The sequence below is a fragment of the Gadus morhua genome, chromosome 22 (assembly GCF_902167405.1).
Source record: "Gadus morhua chromosome 22, gadMor3.0, whole genome shotgun sequence".
Lineage (NCBI taxonomy): Eukaryota > Metazoa > Chordata > Actinopteri > Gadiformes > Gadidae > Gadus > Gadus morhua.
This window is the reverse complement of record NC_044069.1, coordinates 7,082,079-7,101,582: the sequence shown is the minus strand read 5'-3', so window position 1 is coordinate 7,101,582 and position 19,504 is coordinate 7,082,079. Positions and strand designations below refer to the sequence as shown.

Genomic DNA, 19,504 nt, shown 5'->3' with positions numbered 1-19,504 from the left:
TCACATTTGGCATCAGAATATTCACTTTAATATAAACAGTGTCTTTGGCACACAAAAACAATACATTTTAAAGCAAACATCTGCGAACAGCAAAAAGCTCTGGCATATACATCACTGTGCAGAGGCAAGTTATGGTCTCACAGGTCTGTGTTTCACTCTTTACTTCGGTTCTGACAGTGCAGGAACTTCCAAGGTGGAAATATATACATTTTTTAACGGACACTTGTTGTCCGAGATCTTCTTTTGTGGCATTTCAAGATGACACAACAAAGCACATTAGCGAGAAACAGGCAACGCAAGATAGGGACCCTCCTGAGGATTGTAACGAAACTGAACACTATTTTTTGGATGGGAACCCTTCATGGTAACCCCATTTTTTTTGGTGATGAAAAGGGTTGTCCGTTTACGTCGCTCAGTTCCTGAACGAAAACACATTCAACATTCATGCAGAAGTGCTGCAAAACCAAACAATTAAGTGCAAAGATTGTTTTCTGGTCATTTTGGAATACTGGTTAAACTGGTCTGCGGATGATTCCTGGAATATTAATTTCTTAATATCTGTGCCATGAGTAGGGAACGACATCGAGCTAAACCTTAGCTCGAACCTTAGGCGTTGCTTCAAGACTACAATGTTTTAAACATTGTTAGAAAGGAGTATGTTTATTTGCCAAGACACTGTTCAGACATCTCCTCTTATTAGGAAGCAGTGTGTACTCAAGTCACAGTAACAATGACAAAGCACTTTTTCATACATTCTTTTACTTATTTTCTTCGCACGTAGGCTATCTCAGTATAAAATATTAAACGTGTGAAAATGTAATGACAGAAACACTGGCAAATAATTTAAATATGACAACAACACAACCAAAAAAAATCGTCTCATGTCAATGTCTGAGATAGATGTGGCTTTTCTGTGATGTTTTTAAATAAACTCGAAGAGCAGGAAGCCCGAACGCGTCCGCCACTTTCAGTTTCAGTTTGGGATATGCTTTTGTCGAGTCGTCCCGATATAAAGTCGTTTTTATCGTCCGTAGTATGTGCTAGTTCGGACCGGGGTCGCTGACGCGTCGCGCTTGTGTCGGGGGTTCTCCCGTCTCTTCCTCCGCGTCGTCGTCGTCCGTCGCTTGTGCTCCGTGTTCCGTGCTCCGCCTGGCCCCGCCATCGCTCCTCCGATTGGGCCTCAGAGGAGGGGATTCCTCCAATACGCTGATGGCATCGGCTGGAGAGGAGTAGGGCCCGACGTTGCGAGCCCTGACGCCGGAACTCTCTCTGGAACTCTCCTGGTCGTCTGGTGAAGACACACATAATCAGAGACAATGATGTCAAAAGTGTAGTCTGGTGTACCAATGAAGATACCAACTGCCAATATCCAAGGGGTAGTATTCTTAATAGGGTTATTAATCTGGTCAGGTTGCCACAAGAGAGACACTTTAAAAAACATTTTAAGGATGTTTTGGTTATTATTCCCTTTCCATAAAAAGGTACTATTTCCTATATTCCCTACATTCAAAGGTATGTTATAAAGCCAATTCCTTCACAATAGAAGAATGACACTGGGAATACAAACTGCCGAGACATGTTCATGACTCGGTACCGTGGTGCGAGTGTCTCACCTGACTCAAAGCGGACCCTTCTCACCGGTGGGGTCTCTTGTCGATTGGCGGGCACAGTGAGGTAGTGACTCATCTACACACACACACACACACACACACACACACACACACACACACACACACACACACACACACACACACACACACACACACACACACACACACACACACACACACAGGTTAGCGTACATCTGGATCGTTCATAAACCACCACAATCCAAAGGGGGCAAAGAAACAGCCTTCTGTAGATATTTGGTTAACAAAAAATTGGCAAATTGAGGGCGCATAGTAGATGCTTTAATCCGAAGCGATTTACAATAATTACATTTGTCCGAAGAAAGACTAATAACAATATATCGCTGTCGGTACAGTAAAGACGTTCATAGACATAAGTGCCAAGACCCTAATGCAATTGAGCCGTTGCCACAATCAATGATAATGAACATTAAAAGACAGTTGGTCCGTTGCACAGTGTGGTATATAGAAATACAAAGTTTCAAAACTCGAGCTGGACCAACCAGATCGCTATGCAGAGATGGGGAACACGCGGCAGAACAACCGCTCTTCAGCGCTTCGCCCTTCATTCACACGGAGACGTACCCTCCTCTCCATCTCAACCCGCTGCTTCCGGAAGCGCATCTCGCTGAGGTTCTCGTTCATGTCCTCGAAGGGGTCCGCGAACAGGTCGTGGCGGCTGTACGACCGCAGCTGAGGACAGACGGGAGGACACAGACCGAGGGGGGGGGGGGGGAGGGTCAGCGGTTACAGAATAAACGGCTGGAGAGGAAAGGTTTGAAAACGGTGAAGTCACACAAAGTGTGGAACACACAATCTTTATGAATGAACCTCTTTATTTTGAAGCTTATATTTCAATATAAAGCTATTATTTGAGTGTAATTTGACAGAATGTCATAACAATGGGTTGGCTATCATTATTTGAGAAAGTCTGTTGCAAGTTAACACGCCTATTTCTGTTGTAAATTATTTTGTCTTCTTACACTGGACTGGGCTCATGTCTAACCAATCAGGGTAATAATAATCATAATAATAAATGAAATTTATGTAGCGCTTAATATGGTACTCTAAGACGCTTAAGGGTACGTCCTTCCTGATTTGTCCGGATAATCCATTCTTTACATTTTGGTTGTATAGTTTCAAAATCTTGCCCTCTTCAGCTCTCTCGCTCTAAAATCACATTCAAGAGTTCAAATGGTTCAGTCTCCATCTTGAATTGAATCTATATCCATACAGAGGTCTCAAAGACAAAACATTATGACCTACCCTCTGTTTGGTCTGCTGCAGGTTGGACCGTAGAATCCTCCGGATCTCCTCCTCTCTGCCCTTGGAGATCTTGGGTATGGTTCTCCCTCTGGATTCCACTTTGGGCTGGATGTTCCTGCACACACACACACACACACACACACACACACACACACACACACACACACACACACACACACACACACACACACACACACACACACACACACACACACACACACACACACACACACACAACTTTTATAACCACCATCAAATAAATCCCCTTTTCAACATCCATCTCATCTGTTGTTTTGCTGCTGTAACACCTGAATAATAGTGTTCTCATATCTCACAACGTAATCTCACTTATAATCTAAGATAGCACAATTGTCACCTTCCACAGACAAGCTCCATCTTCAACTCAAAATAGCTTTTCGCGGCTATCACTCGGCGCGTGTGCATGTCTGTGCGTAGGTGTGTGTGTGTAGGTGTGCGTGAGATGAGAGATGAGAGTGAGATGAGATGGGATGAGAGCTAATTTAAAAACGATGGGTGACTTAAGGTGTTTCACTAAGAGAGTGTGTGTGTGTGTGTGTGTGTGTGTGTGTGTGTGTGTGTGTGTGTGTGTGTGTGTGTGTGTGTGTGTGTGTGTTAGGGATCGACCGATACCGATTTTTTAGGGCCGATACGATACCGATATTTTTTTCATCAGCCTTAGCCGATACGCCGATACCGATTTTCTTGAGCTGATTATTATTATTATTTTTTTTTTTAATGAACATCTATTGAACTTCAATATAAAAAACAATGTTTAACAAATAGTAAAAACAGGTGAAGTAGAACAAGTAAGAACAAGTAGATGAACAATATTTAACCAATATTAAAAACAGGTGAGGTAGAACAAGTAAAAATTTTTTTTAAAAAAATACGCGGCGAAAAACAGCCGCGTATCGGCCGATACGATACACGTAAAAAACGCGAATATCGGCCGATAATATCGGCCGACTGATATATCGGTCGATCCCTAGTGTGTGTGTGTGTGTGTGTGTGTGTGTGTGTGTGTGTGTGTGTGTGTGTGTGTGTGTGTGTGTGTGTGTGTGTGTGTGTGTGTGTGTGTGTGTGTGTGTGTGTGTGTGTGTGTGTGTGTGTGTGTGTGTGTGTGTGTGTGTGTGTGTCTTACTGCATGGATATGAGTCCGGGCAGCTTGGCCGAGCTGCCGCTCTCCACCATCATCATGGCCTGCCTCATCTCCATCTTGTTGTAGAAGGAGATGAGCTGGGGCTCCATGGAGCGCTCCCCGGCGATCAGCCAGCGCTTCACGTACGTCTTGTTGAAGCGGTTCAGCCTGGGGGGCGGGGCATATGTAAATGAAGATAAATTAAAGGGACAGGTCACTATTTAAATAACGTAAATTTAAAAAGCTACATTTATAAATGTAGTTTAAGGATAAGGTCAGATAAACCGAGATAAACTAAGATAAGTTATGGTAACATAAGCTAAAATAAACAAAACTAAGGTAGCTTAAATTGCCGGGGCAACGTGTATTTAAAAAAAGTAAATAAAAAAGGAACAGGTCAATATTTTTATAATGCTAAATTCAAAAAAAGTTCCAGGCAAGTACTAAGTCGTGCCTGGTGCATGGTGGAGGGGTGTTGGCCAGAGCAAAGACCTACTTGTCTTTCCAGTGGTGATGTCCGTAGTGTCCGCAGACGCCTTCAATGCCCGTCAGGAGATGGTCCAGGAACTAATGCAGACATGGTTTATCAATTATTAATCATCAGAGAAAATAACAGGAACCAAAGCACAACAAGGAGGCATTAAGTTACCCCCGATATTGATTGTTTGTATTGATCGGACTCATTTGAAAGCCACTATTGATTTGAAGTGTCGGCTACATTATGTAAATGTTTCTGTTCTTCTCATGGTTTATATTATATTTTATTGGGCACTTGGAGCTTTAAATATATATAAAGTATTATACTTATCGAAAAATTGTATTCATATATTATTATATTATAAAATATATTAAAAGAAACGTAATGATATTCATCATCATTATTATTATGATGCGACGGCTCCTTCTCTCTGACCTGGGTGTGGATCTCCTCGTTGATGGACCTCCTGGTCTCCTTCTTCTTCTTCACGGCCAGCAGTTCCACCAGAGGCCTGATGGTCATGCCCTGAGAACCCCATCACCACGTTAAGAAGCCTTACCACATGTTGTTCATGCCCTGTTGTATCTCCTAGAACAGTGGTGTCAAACATTCGGCCCGAGATGATTTCATCAGGCCCGCGCCTTGTAGAGCATTAATTTCTGAGTATGTCAACAAAAAAAAAGTAAGTCTCTAGCCCATTCCTGTGAGGAGTTGTGATTTTCTAAAGAAATAACCAAAATGCTCCCTCCAGCCGCTAGGGGGCAGCCAAAACAAAAAAAGGAAGGAATTCCACATTTGACATCCCCATTACCAAAAAGTGGATTCAGCGTGCAGAGTTTTCCAGGAAAAATGGACTGAGAATTATTTATTCAGAGAGGTGAATACAAAAGCAGTGTGCTTGGTATGTAATCAGCAAGTTTCAGTGCACAAAGAATATAATATTCGGCTGACCTACAATACCATATGAAGGAGAAATATGATATTGATGCACTCGTAAGGACTAAAAGATGCCAAGTTTCAGGAGCCAGCAGCAGCAAATAGACTGCAGTGAGAAAAAAAAAAGTTAATCAGCAAGAAGGCCTGGGCGTAATTCTTGTGATGCTCTTTCAGAAATGTTTGCACTCTGATGAATACAGATCTTTGAAAATAAGTTTACTCAGGTTTCATGTTAAAAGACAATGAATATTGTGCAGTATATCATTCTCAGCTTCAGTAGCCTACAAAACAGTTTGATCTTATGTAGCCTAATCTCATTGCTCATGCACTGCTATAACTAACAAAGCTAAAGATTTGGAGTTGACGTAGGTTATTTTGCCATTATTTCACTGGTCTGGCCCACTTGAGATCAGATGGGCTGTATGTGGCCCCTGAACCAAAATGAGTTTGACACCCCTGTCCTAGAACATATAGAAACACTAGCCAGCCGCCCAATGTATTCACCCCATCCTTTCAAAAAACAATGGTTAAGACCGTTTTCTATAAACAGATACAATGAAGAATCCTACATACTTTCAACAAAATTAAAAGGAACATTTCGGTATTCCGAGAAACAATAAAACCGAAGAACAACATTCATTTCCAAATACGCCCAATTTTCACTGACAAAAAAAACGTACTCTCTGTACCAGGAGCTCTCTCTCACCTGGACGAAGACGGTGAAGAACACGACGGTGATGATGGCGGTGAGGAAGAGGGTCTTCATGGGGTGGTCGGGCAGCAGGAAGCCCAGGGAGTATGCGATGGCGCCTCGCAGGCCGCCGTACGCCACGATGAACTGGTCCTTCTTCGTCAACTTGACGATGCGGAACTTATTAATTACATACGTGAGGCCAATCACTCCTGAAACAGACGATATGGAAAGAGTGGGAAAAAATGTCAGAATTAATTCATATAAAAAAAAGAAGTCGAGGATTAACCCCCCAGAAAATTAGCTTTAACTTTTACTTTCTAAACTTCCTGAGCATGGGACTTTAATATTGGAAACCCCTAACTGTCTCCCCCTCTCTGATAAGGACTTTTATCTTGGAGACCCCTAACTGTCTCCGCCTTCTCTGCTAAGGTCTTTTATCTTGTCTCCCCTCACTGTCTCCCCCTCTCTGTGAAGGACCTTTATCTTGGCATCCCCTCACTGTCTCCCCCTCTCTGTGAAGGACCTTTATCTTGTCTCCCCTCACTGTCTCCCCCTCTCTGTGAAGGACCTTTATCTTGTCTCCCCTCACTGTCTCCCCCTCTCTGTGAAGGTCTTTTATCTTGTCTCCCCTCACTGTCTCCCCCTCTCTGTGAAGGTCTTTTATCTTGTCTCCCCTCACTGTCTCCCCCTCTCTGTGAAGGACCTTTATCTTGGCATCCCCTCACCGTCTCCCCCACCTGCTAACAACCTTTATCTCGGACTCCCCTAACCGTCTCCCCTGCTAAGGACTTTTATTTTAGGAACCTCAAACTGTCCCCTCCTCTCGGCCAAGGACTTCTACTGAGCAAAACGTAATGCTGGAGCATTTGGATCCACTCAAAATCATCACTTAAACAACAATAAACAATCAAATAAAATCCCTTATAGCCACAGACCTTAAACTAATTGGACACGACCTAGTCTCACAGACAAATTAGAAAAAAACCTTTGCTGCATGCCTCGATCTCCCATACCTTCCTCTCTATCTCACTCTATAATAAAGCATAAAAATGCAAAAAACAACAACAACAACAACAATCTCCGGCGTTGCTCACCCATGACGCGCGACACCAGACACAGGACGACGGTGACCACCACGAAGGTCCAGTTCCAGGCGTGGGGGCCTGCCACCGTGGACACGCCCAGGAAGATGAAGATGAGGGTCTCGCTCACGCTGCTCCACATCTTCAGGAAGTACTTGATGGTTGTGTAGGACTTGTGGGAGACGTTGGCCTCCACGTAGGGACGCATCGTCACACCGCACGCGATCAGCCTGGAGACAAGATGGAAAACCGTTCAGGAGATGGAGACGATTGTTCGCTCTGTTGTTTATCTTCCTGCGAAATAAATGTTATCGCTTTTTTACTGCGTGTTGTGCTGCCATCAGCCAATGGGAGGCAGTGTGGAGTCCAGCGTACCAAGCATTGAGGCGCCTTGCCTTCAAAACTAAAGCGTTTTATTTGAAGGCAGATGTTTGTTAAGACGTGTGCAGGACATGAAGGGTGTGGTTGAACCATCTTCTTAGGGAACTTTTATTTGCCAATAAGGACCTCGATTTGCCTCCCCCCCCCCCCTCTGCTCACGGGGACTCTTATTGTGGTAAACCTCGAACCGCCCAATGGTACTCACGACATGATGCCGGAGAGGTGGAAGACCTCGGCCGAGAGGTAGGCCATGTAGCTGTAGAGGAAGACGAAGAGGGGCTCGATGACGCGCGTGTGCGAGGTGAAGCGGGACGTGAAGGCGCCCAGCACGCCGTAGATGGCGCCCACCAGCAGGCCGCCCAGGGACACCACGAAGAAGCACACCACCGCCAGCACGCCGTCCAGCACAGTCACTGTGCCGACGGCGGAGAACTCTTTGAACAGGTGGTAGAGGACCTGAAGGAGGGCGGGGGGACGCACAAAGCTTAGATACATAAGGGCACTTTAATCATTTAATCACTTTAAGCACTTTTTTTTTTTGTTTTGTTTTGTCTTGTTTTTGTTTTATTTATTTCTTATTGCTTATGTTTATTTATTTATTTATTTTTTCCACAATGTCTTTTTTTTTAAAAAATGTATGATGACTATATGCTCTGTAAGGTGACCTTGGGTGTCTTGAAAGGCGCCTCTAAATTAAATGTATTATTATTATTATTATTATTATTATTATTATTATATCACTCGTTTCATGACCGTGCGCTCTGCAGAGCCAATCAGATGCAGGTTTGATTGAAATTCAACCAATCGCTATCGTCAATACGCTCGGTTTAATTATTGGCTTGTCAGTTAAACAACTAGGGCTGATTGCTCATTTCCAACTGTTTTGTCAATCAGTGGCTGTTGTCCTTAACTGGCCAATGGGTGTTAAGCAACGGGAGTATAATTGTTATGGCCTGTTGCGTTCAGATATTCAGAGCTCATACTTGAAATCACACAAACCACTCACCAATAGCTCTCTCTAAAGAAATACACTAGCCACTACTAAGTAATTGCATCACTTATTACAACTTTTTATGCCTTGGCAACTTTCGATTTCTTCCATTTATGGCAACCACTGTGTGTTCTAATGCCGGGTTTGACTCCAGGGTCCTCGTACACAACGACCATGTGATGCTGCCGTTTTCTCCCTGGAAAGGCAGCCTAGCAGAAAAACCTCAACGAAGCCTGGGCTAAGAATAGAATAGATAGACATTCTGGGAAACCTCCAAACACAAGCAGAACCAATGCCCCATTAGAAAGAAGACCTTACAACCTTTTGTACCAAGGCCGAAGATTAATTTTTATTTTTTTTACTTCCTGTGTAGTCGACCTCTCTCTGTCGAGTGAGGTTCGGTATCCAACGAAGCGCGGAAATGAACAGGGATGATATATCCTGAAAGCACTTTATGTCTGGAACAAATTGGAATTAGACCGCAAATTAATTTAGATGGATAAAGAGGAATGGCATACTCTGAAGAACCGGTTTAATTAATTTGCTGTGTGTCTACCGGCAACATTTAAAGAACGCAGTCAACGGATCTGAGCCTTTAAAGACTTAAAAAACCAAATTACAATTTTGTAATTGAGCAGAAGCCTTCAGCCAGTCATCTTGCTCAAGGATGCACACTTCAGGGACCAAACACAGAATCCTTAGTCTGGGAAAAAAAGTATCCAGACCACTACACAACCCTGCCATATACTATGCTGGACTCGTTTTAACAAAGCCACCCCAGGCCTATTGGAATCATGTGGTAAAACGATGTGTGTAGTGTAGTCCAATAACATTCAGAGAGATTATGTCCCTTGAGACCAATGAAAGGTCAGGGATGGTCATGTGACTTCCTGGCTATGTATGTGGGCGGACTCATTATCAACAGCCTAAACATGCATTGCATCATGGTGCTGAACTCAAACACGGTCACAAAGCACAATAGTTCTCTAGCTCTGAAACAAAGTAGGCGCTTACATGAACACAGATAAGAGATACGTTTCTCTGCAATCGTGATGATAATATTGACTGAGATGGTGGATTTGCTTAAGATCCCGGACGATACGCTTGCTTATTCAAACAAAACTTGACACGCACGAGAAGAAATTGGTGCAGTGTATGACTGGGAAACGCCTGACAGCTGTTCTGCTCGAAGGGAACTGACACGCAGTGTGTGAATGAGAGTGAGGGTGAGAGTGAGAACGAGTGCACTTGTGCCTCCGTTCTGAATGACCTCCTAGATAGATAGTCTGCTTCATTCATAACCGACACACAAAAGTCCCATGGAAAGAGAAATGAAGAGATGAAGACAGGGCCTTGACCGCAATCATAACAGAGCAGAAGAACACAAATCGACCATGTTTTAAACAAGAATGATCTGTATTTTCAATGAAAATAACTACTTAGTAACCAAGCAACCATTTCATAACCAAAGTCAAGGAAAAAGGAGGTGTGTGTGTGTAAATTAAGATAAAAGACTGCACTGAGGTCGAAGGAGATATAACCACACCAAACATTATATGCAAGTGGGGGAACTATAAAAAGGCAGCTGTTTGGACCAAGGGCGAAAGAGTAGAGTCTGCACACTGAATGTGGCCTTCAAGGTGGTGGTTTTCCCTATAGGTGTAACCGACCTGTGTCACGACCGTCTAAACCCATCTCACGTTCCAGATCAGTTAGCGGGCAGGGATTCTACACCAAGCGTAGAATCACACCATCCTTTTGACCAATGGTGAAAGAGTTTACACGACGGTTGTGGATCTTAGGGTGTGACCTTGAGAACCACCGCTCAAGGTGTGACCTCGAGAACCCACGTCCGTCGTACAAACTCTACTTTCCCCAACGCCACAAATATCGCCACCCCTCACTCCTCCTCACCACGGTGACGGCGTCGTTGAGCAGCGACTCTCCGAACACCAGGATGTGCAGCAGCTCGTTGATGTGGATCTCCTCGAACACGGCCAGCACCGCCACGGGGTCCACGGCCGACACGATGGAGCCGAACAGCAGGCAGGACAGCAGGTCCACGCTGGCCAGCTGCCCGCCCTCCAGCTGACACACGCCGTACATCACGCCGCCCATGAAGAAGGCGTTCCACAGGGTGCCCACCACGGCGAACACCAGGATGGTGCCCACGTTCTCCGTGAAGGGCCGGACGGGCAGGAAGTAGCCGGCGTCCAGGATGATGGGGGGCAGGAGGTAGAGGAAGAAGAGGGTGTCGTCCAGGGCGGGCGCCTTCTCGCCGATGGCCTTGATGAAGCCCCCCACAAGAAGGCCCACCACGATCAGCAGGCAGCTCTCGGGCACCACCTGGGAGACCCGCGGGATCACGTGGAACCCTGGGGGAGGGGGGGGGAGGGGCAGAGAGGGGCGGTACTTTAGGGAGAGAGGCGTGTGAGAGATTGGATAGTGTCGTTCTCTTAGTGAGCCAGTAAGAGATTTTGGTGAGTGGTTAACGTAGTTCTTTAGAGAGAGAGAGAGAGAGCTGTGTGTCCGATTTGTAAGTGTAGTTCTTAAGAGAGGTAGTGGTGGTGAGTGGTTTGTGTAGTTTTCTAAAGAGGGGTATTGGTTGGAGTAGTTCTCTAGAGAGAGGGAGTGAGAGACGTGTGCATTGTGTTTCGAGGCCTCCATCAAAGTGAGGCGGACCCACTTATGATACTGTAGGAGCAACTTCAGAGATCAAGATAAATCAACTTTGCAACTGGAGCACTTTAACACAGAGACAGAGAGACAGAGAGACAGAGAGACAGAGAGACAGAGAGAGATGGAGTTCCGCATTGTTACTCTAAAACTTTTGATAGAGAGAGATCTACTTTGATAATGTATCCGCAACTTAGAGACAGATCAATTGGCTTTGTTGTTGCACTTTATCACAGCCAGACAGACCGACATACAGAGAGAGAGAGAGGCACATAGGCAGAGAGACAGAGATAAAGCTGGAGAAAGAAAGAAAGAAATGATTGAGAAGGGAAAAAGAAGAGAAGCGATCGATTCAACAGAGTCAACAGAATCATACTGCGAACCAAATGATCAAACAGGCTGCAAAGCATTTATCTGGGGATGAGGGAGCCATGAAAGAGCAACCCAACTCCCCTATCCCTCTTCACAACGTGTTAGGTATTGATGGCCTCTGCTTGTAGCCACTCTAATGGTGCGGTTATTGCCTCTAGATTGATGTCTTACAAGAGGACAACAACACGGTGCAATATTGTGGAGAATCAATACTTTTTTAGGTTTTTTAGAGCAGTTATGATTCCATTATTTAGTCCCCATTTGGGAAAGGATTGAACCATGTCATTCAAGAGAGAGTGAATCACAGACAGAGAAAGAGACAATTATTTAGACCCTGTATATTAATCCCATTAAGTATTCATATCAACATGCTTCTGTTTTTATGTTCAACCAAGCTTTACTTGTAAACAATGCAGGAGGCTGCATTTCCATACTGAAATGAAAATCGGTATCCTCTATGTGGGTACAGAACTCAACGTGCATTACGTCTTATACATTAAGTGTCAGGACAGACAACCAGGATAACCACACAACGCTTATGAAAAGTGTCAAACATCTCTGCGATATTGAAAAACCTCCGAGCTATGCTGTCCATCCTCTGCGAACCCATATACAGAGCCTGACACATTATCAATAAAACAGCCACCGGGTTTGTGGAGCTAATGTATGCAGTAGTGGTGTGTTCAGTCCGTACAGCCGCACGCCAAACCCTCGCGCTTTGTCCACCGACAGGGCGCTCTTTGTTATCAAACGGGGACCAGCGAGCACGAAGTCCCAGCGGCCCAGACAGCCAACAGCTGGGCCATATGATAAGCAGAGCACGACCCTGCTCAGCCAATCAGAGGCCTTCTAAGGGGACCCTGTCGTTTTCCGCAAAGGGTGTCTCTCTTAGCAAGTTAACTTCCATTTTTTGATAGGTCGATTTTATTGTCATTAGTGCTCTGCAATGAGGTTTGATGTTGACTTTATTACTTTTAACTTTTACAATTGTTTTAATACAAAATACTGAATTAAACTGCCAAAAAACAAATGTATAACTGCAAGAACTTTATAGACAATACAAACCTAACACTAGCAAGAACAAAATATGTCATAGCCCTCAATTATGTGATTACAGTGATTTACACGATAAGAATTGAGAGCGCACACACACACACACACACACACACACACACACACACACACACACACACACACACAGCTCTAGTTACAAAGTTATCCTTTGCAAATGCATCCATCTATTTCTGGCAGACAACTGTATTGAGGGGTGAAGGGTGGGTGGTGGAGGGTGTTCATGCGGTGGGACAATTTGTCCTCCCGGGTGGGGCTGTGCGGGGTGTTAACGAACCGTTACCCGAATTGATTAAGTACAAAGATTGCGAGTGTGTCTGCTCGTGAAACGCCATTACTTTGTACTTCTATACCGTTGGTGTTCAGTTCAGCAATTCGATATGACGTTGAAATATATACGACATCATCAATAAACAAATACTCAAGTGCCAGGGGGGAGGCAGGCTCCGACTCACCAAGTTTCATCAGCAGGGCGAGGAGGATCCATAGGGAGATCTCAAAGGGGGTTCTCACGTGATCGTAGTTGAACAAGAGGACGGGGAAGCCTTTTTTGTGGGTGACATTCGTTGGATCGTGGGTGCCGTCTTGAGGCGCGTCGTGACTCGCCGATGCGGCGGCAACAAACACGATCAAGAGAACGCAAACACTGAGCCGTGGAGGGAACGACCCCAGCGGTTGACATGACAGAGCCATCACTGAGGAGGCGTTGGCAGGTGAGCCCTCGGTCTCCCCGCTCTCAACTCTCCAAAAAACCTATCGTCCTCCTTGAGAATCAAATGGAGATCCGACGAAGATGATGATAGGACGGGGAGTGATGACGGCGGTGCAGCCTGCAGCAAGACCCACTTTTACGCAAAGGCTCAAATGGCATTTTACATTTAAGAATCATATCCAAAAGTTAGTGCTATTACGCTCCTCAGAAGTTGAATTGTTGTGGGGGTTATCTTCCCTGTTTACGCGGAATCCGTTACATCGCTAGCCTGCGTAAAATCCCCATCAGCTGGTGACCACGGCAGCAGGCTCTCTCTCCGGCACACTGGAAACTTACAGCGTGCATAGCATCACTGAGCCGCAGCACCACGTAGAGCTCGGCGTCTTACTCTGCATGGGGTTCGGGTTCCGAACTCATCAGGGATAAGTGACCTCTGCTGGATCGGAGGAAGAGCGACGACCGAACCAACTCCCGCCCAAAATGCCCCCCCTACACACAACTACAGAAAGTTATATACGCAAAGACACGTGGGAGGGAAGACGCATGCACGCGCACGTGCGCGCGCGCAAACAGCCCTCCACACACACACACACACACACACACACACACACACACACACACACACACACACACACACACACACACACACACACACACACACACACACACAATATCGACTGTTTCTGTCTGAATGTCTCTCACGTACCCACCCACTTCTCAATTGTATTTATTTCAGTTTTGGCGGTCTATCAAATTGAATAATGAATGAGGATGATCAAGTGAGCTAATACCAACACATTGTGGCAAGGGAATGACAGTTGATCAAACAATCTCCTCCTCTAACAACATCAGGCGGTTCCCACACACCTAGATAGCTCTTCTTCCCACGTCTGTCGGGGCTTCCTGTCTGAACTCTCCATCCATCCCCTTATGGGTCTGTCCATGAAGGACCGACAGATAAACCGATTGGTGGCGTGGCAGCGGCGGACTGATACCTCCGCGGCTGCTGAGAAAGTAGTCGCTCAAAATGCGATGATTAATGCGATGCGAGGTTCGTTTTATTTCTAACATTATTCTATCAACACAGACATTTACTAGTATAGTCTGGCGTTATAATTGATTTACCTCGAGTGTACTGTGGAGTGGGTAAGACTGTTTTATTAGCCGGCTAGTATGGCCCGTTGCCGTGCGCTAGCCTAGCACGAGCGAACTCTGCAACTAGAAGGACTGAAAGAAATGTGTTAAACTGTCTCCAATGATAAAGAGCTAACTTGGGAATCAGGCCCTATGTCCAAAATTCTGAACTACCCCTTTAATCGTTTTCTTTCACTGACCACAGGGTTTCGCTGGTTAGGGTTAGGGTTAGGGTCGCGGGTTAGGGGTTAGGGTTGGGTTAGGGTCGTGTGTTAGGGTTGGGTTAGGGTTATGCAAACAACTAATATTTAATCAATGATGAAAAAAATATTAACTATTAGCTAACTTTGTTATTTATTATGGCACCTTATTATAAAGTGTTATCAAAAGTTATTTAGCGTGTTTTTTGTTTGTTTATTTTCTTCGTAATCAGCTCATTCGGGCCGAAACCAAACGGGTAAAAGCGTTCCCCAAAGGGTCTTTTGATGTTAGCAGTATCCAGGGGGGTCTTTTAGTGTCCAATCTCATTGGTTCAGTGTCTAATCCTCAGGGTGAAGTTCATCTCCCCTCGCCCCCGTCCCATTCACATGGATTCCTCTGTACAGTGTGTGCAGTGAGCCGGCAACGGGACAATGTGTGTGTCCTCACGGCCGCTTCCACATGGACGACGCTCTGAATCCCACCTTTCATGTTTATCAGCCAATCCATCCGTTCACCTATTAGCGTCACGGTCACGTTCACTGGGTGCGAGGTCAGTTAAGGGAAACAGCACATTTTGTTTTTCAATGGTTTTGTTTAATTTCAAGCCATTCATGGAAATGAATTACAAATAAGTAATAGAAGTGTTTGCGTCATAACTAATTTGATTAACCGGATGATATTTAATATCGAAGGGATTGAAGAAGTTTACAAATGTTACATACAACAGAGTCAGACTAGCAGACTAGATTAGGTCCAGAGATTAAAATCAGTTTAAGGGACATCTTTGAGGTTAGCTGACACAAACAGAAATAGATGGAAACATAATGAATCACAAAGATATACGGGGAAATATTTAGTTAGCAGGACAGAAGATATTCACTTTCAAGAACTTTCTGTGTGGTCCATCAGATTTATTAATGTGACACTTCTTTACAGAAGGTGGTGACAAAATATTCTCTATATCCTTATTACTGAACTATTCCCTAAGAAATCTGCTTCATATAGTATGATGGTGACCATGTATTTTTCGAATTTCCACACTTTCTTAATCTTTGTTCACATCACAGTACAAGGGACAAACCTTTACTTCTCCAACCAGTTCTCTACAGAACTATATTCATCTTCCACACAAACCTTTCAAACCTTCTTCAAGACTCACAAAACAACAAACTTCATACAAAAACAACATGGCACTTAGCAGCTAAGTGACAGGGGCCCTACAATTAGTTTAGTGAAAGCAGCCTAATCCATCGTGACTTCGACACTTAGGTGCGTGTCTACATTTAGGTGCGGCGTCAGTTCGCCGTCTGTTTCAGTTGGACTCTCTCGGCCAGCCGCTTGGTACTGTACAGAGACACCCCCAGGCCCAGGGCGGCCATCGTCATGGCAATGGGGTTGACGAAGCTGGTCTGATGCTGCACCTGGACCTCCCCGGAGACCTGCCTCTGGAAGAGGAGACGGAGGGACGGAGAGACGGAGAGATGGAAGACAGCGGAGGAGGAGAGATAGGATGAGTCAGAATATGGATCGCTTGAATCAGAATCTGAAATATTGCCCAAACGACGAGTCATACGGGAATTTGTTCCGGTCAAGGTGCACACATAAACCAAGACAGTCAACAGCCCGAAATAAGGATTCACTAATAAATTAGTGTTAGTTGGACTTAAATGGAGAAAGCGATATCAACATTGTTTTAGTTTGATGCATTCTCAGAATAGGCAACATTTGCAAACTAATAAGGAGGTAATGCTGTTTACATCCTTTATAACAAGGAGCAGTACCCTGAAGCCTTCTTGATGTTACATAACGTCATCTCTCTATGTAGCCCACGATGCAGTTGCTGTCTATGAAAAATTAATTCCCATCAGTTTCCAGAGCCTGACTCCGTTATGAAGCAAAGAATTGCGTCATTTCCTGACCCACTTAATCCAACAACAACAACAACAACAACAACAACCATGTCAAAGTCAGACAACTATTACTTTGTGAATGTCTCTTTATTAAATGGATGGCTGTTATTAAAACTATCCAAAACCCAAACATTACACAATTAAATATGATTTCCTTTTCCTTAGCAGACATTGCAGGCGCTTCTACAAAAGGATATTTGAAGTGAATTGTTTGATACGTTTCGTTTAGGATCAGACGGGGCTAAGACGTCTTGCTTGCTCTACGACCCCTCCGGGTAAACTTTGGGGATCGAACCCCGAGGACATAATGCATTGTTTTATCCTGTCTGCATCGGGCATCTTTATGATTGTGTAATGTATTGTGCTGTGTGTGTTGTCTCCTCTTCTTTGTACTTTATCTATTTGTTTACTGTCTCTTCTATTTGTATTTTATCTATTTATTTGCTTTCTCTTCTGTTTGTATATATATATATTTAGTTTATTAGGGACTACGGATGCAAATTAACAGCTCTGCTATAACCCGGCATGTTTACAAAGATGTTTAAACATCAATGTTCATTAATGTGCACTGTCCCTATTCAAAACATAGCATTTATTTATTTAAACCAGCAACCTTAGGTTAGGGAGTCCCCCTGGCTACTGTACCGTTCCTCCCATTCAGTGTTTATTTACATATTTCTCCTCAATTTTTTAACTTTTTCCGTTCAGTTTGAGATGAGCTGAAGGCGGACGGACGGTACCTGGAGCAGGCGGGAGTACCCCGGGGTCAGCCTGCTCAGCCTGATTATCATGCCTGCCAAGGATGGGTCTCTCGGGGGTCAGCAGGCCACGTCCTCTCACTGCTGGAGGAGGAGACGAAAGGGACTTCACACGCCTGGGACTTCAGCTTATGGTCTCACAAGGCTTCACACAATGGAGGAACAAGACTTCTACGAAAATTATGGTGAGGGAGATATTCCGATGAAAAAACACTATTTTTTTTTTTAATTACCACATGGCTATTTACACATAAGCTAGTGACAAATATAAGCATTCTTATCAAAATCTCGATACTAAAACATAGTTGGTAAATACAAAGTTTCTGGGAAAAGAGTTTCTTACCATTGCACAAATATGGATAAAAAATAAATTTGATGATGTTAAATACAAAGTTTCTGGGAAAAAATGTTTCTTAGCAGTGCACAAATATAAATAAAAAACACATTTGATATATAATCCACAAACATCATGCAACTTTGAGATTTATTTCCCCGATTCAACTTCTTTCCTTGATTTTCTCGGTTTGACAAATTATTTCCCATGCAAATCCATCTGAACAAGTAGAGCTCCATCTCCCCGACCACAAACCAGAACTCTGCCAGAAGTGGAGAGAAGTGATAGACCAATCGAATCCAAATCCATCCTCACCTTCATCAATCTGTGCAGGGCGACTCTACGGACAGGCGTAGCCCCAACAAACAGTGGCTCCCAGCCGGCTTCATAGACTGTGGAGACCCCCTTTGTATGGATGTGTGTGTGTGTGTCTCTCTCTTTGTCTCTCTGCCCCTGTTCAACGTGTGCCCCCGACCCTATCCGCCCGTCTGAATGGGCTGGCTCACCACCCTGGTCCCAGACAGACCTCTCGTCTGTGCCTTCACAGGGGCGTGCATGCACATACACACACACTCATACGCAACAGTGGCTCGGAAGCTCTGGCCCTGTCAAAAGGGATTTGGTCCCACGGATTGGTCGACGAATGGGAGGAGAGAGAGAGAGAGAGAGTGTGAGAGTGAGAGTGAGAGTGAGAGAGAGAGAGAGAGAGAGAGAGAGAGGGAGGAGAGAGAGAGAAAGAGAGGAGAGAGAAAGAGAGAGAGATGGAGAAAGCAGACAAAGAAGAAATAGAGAGAAGAGAAAGAGAAAAGATAGAGATAGAGGAAGAAAGAAGAGAGAGCGATAGAAAAAATAGGTTACAAAAGAGCCATGACGTGAGAAGAGAGTGAGATAAAGAGAGGAAGTGAAGAGAGAGGGTTGCGTGTCTCAGTGCTGCATGTTGTGTGCGCTTGAACAAACATGTGTGTTAATGTGTTGCTGCAGAGCCTTATGTAACCTCAAAACAGGGAATGGAGGAATACCTTTTTATTCATCCAACCAACAACTCACCATCCTCCTTACAAAACACACCTTTTGTCCTTGAGAAGATCACACCAACAGAGAATCAGCCATTTGGCTTTCTATTAAGTTGAATGGTTTATGTTCCTCATTCTGTGACACCTGCTTTTTGGGTCAAGGGTGTTCCTTGTTCAGATATATTTTCTCTAATACATTTTCCTTGAAATATTTAGCGGTATTTATATTTCTGTATATAAATTGTAATATTTGCTAACAAACATTTCACACAGGCAGTACAAAATGGGAATAACTGTGCATTGTATGAACATTGCATAGAGGAATTGATCGTGAGGTAATTAAAATATATTAATTAACTGTACCTCATCTTATAATTAAGTACGATGACAGCTGCATTCTCCCATCTATTATTCACACTCAGTCTTTTGGAGCCAGACTGGGGTTTATTGTAGTGTGAAGCCTCAGACAGACGCCGTCCTGATGTACCATGCAGTCCCTTCATCCACATGGACGGGGGAGGGGTAGACCAGACAAGGGGAAGGGGGGTGGTGGGGATACACCGCAGTTTGCTGAATGTGCAAATCGAGTGACCTCATCCCTCTCTCTGTGTGACCCCCTCAATGGATCTGGTCCCCAGAGTAGAGATTTATACGTTCACCTTTCAAGGATAAAATCATCGTAAAACAAAAAACATTTTCAATGTTAAA

General features: G+C 44.4%; 1 protein-coding gene and 1 long non-coding RNA gene across 3 annotated transcripts; both read right to left on the bottom strand.

Moving 5' to 3' along the window:
* Positions 1–11: 11 nt before the first annotated feature.
* On the bottom strand, positions 12–13,910 carry slc9a1b (solute carrier family 9 member A1b). 2 transcript variants are annotated; one of them, XM_030346951.1, is made up of 12 exons: positions 13,190–13,906; positions 10,530–10,990; positions 7,830–8,080; positions 7,256–7,473; positions 6,174–6,370; positions 4,967–5,056; positions 4,550–4,620; positions 4,057–4,221; positions 2,895–3,009; positions 2,214–2,321; positions 1,614–1,686; positions 12–1,288 (listed from the first exon to the last, which is right to left on the bottom strand). In XM_030346951.1, the coding sequence occupies exons 1-12, from the start codon at positions 13,425–13,427 to the stop codon at positions 1,041–1,043; spliced, it is 2,235 nt and encodes a 744-aa protein (XP_030202811.1). In that variant the 5' UTR covers positions 13,428–13,906; the 3' UTR covers positions 12–1,040. The 2 variants fall into 2 exon arrangements, with proteins under 2 accessions (XP_030202811.1, XP_030202812.1); XM_030346952.1 differs by lacking the exon at positions 12–1,288 and having other exon boundaries at positions 2,132–2,321; positions 13,190–13,910.
* Positions 13,911–15,353: 1,443 nt separating this feature from the next.
* LOC115535602 (uncharacterized) lies at positions 15,354–18,387 on the bottom strand. The gene is made up of 3 exons (XR_003974527.1): positions 18,099–18,387; positions 17,432–17,533; positions 15,354–16,226 (listed from the first exon to the last, which is right to left on the bottom strand). It is a non-coding gene; the product is annotated as an uncharacterized LOC115535602 (long non-coding RNA).
* Between the last annotated feature and the right edge of the window lie 1,117 nt (positions 18,388–19,504).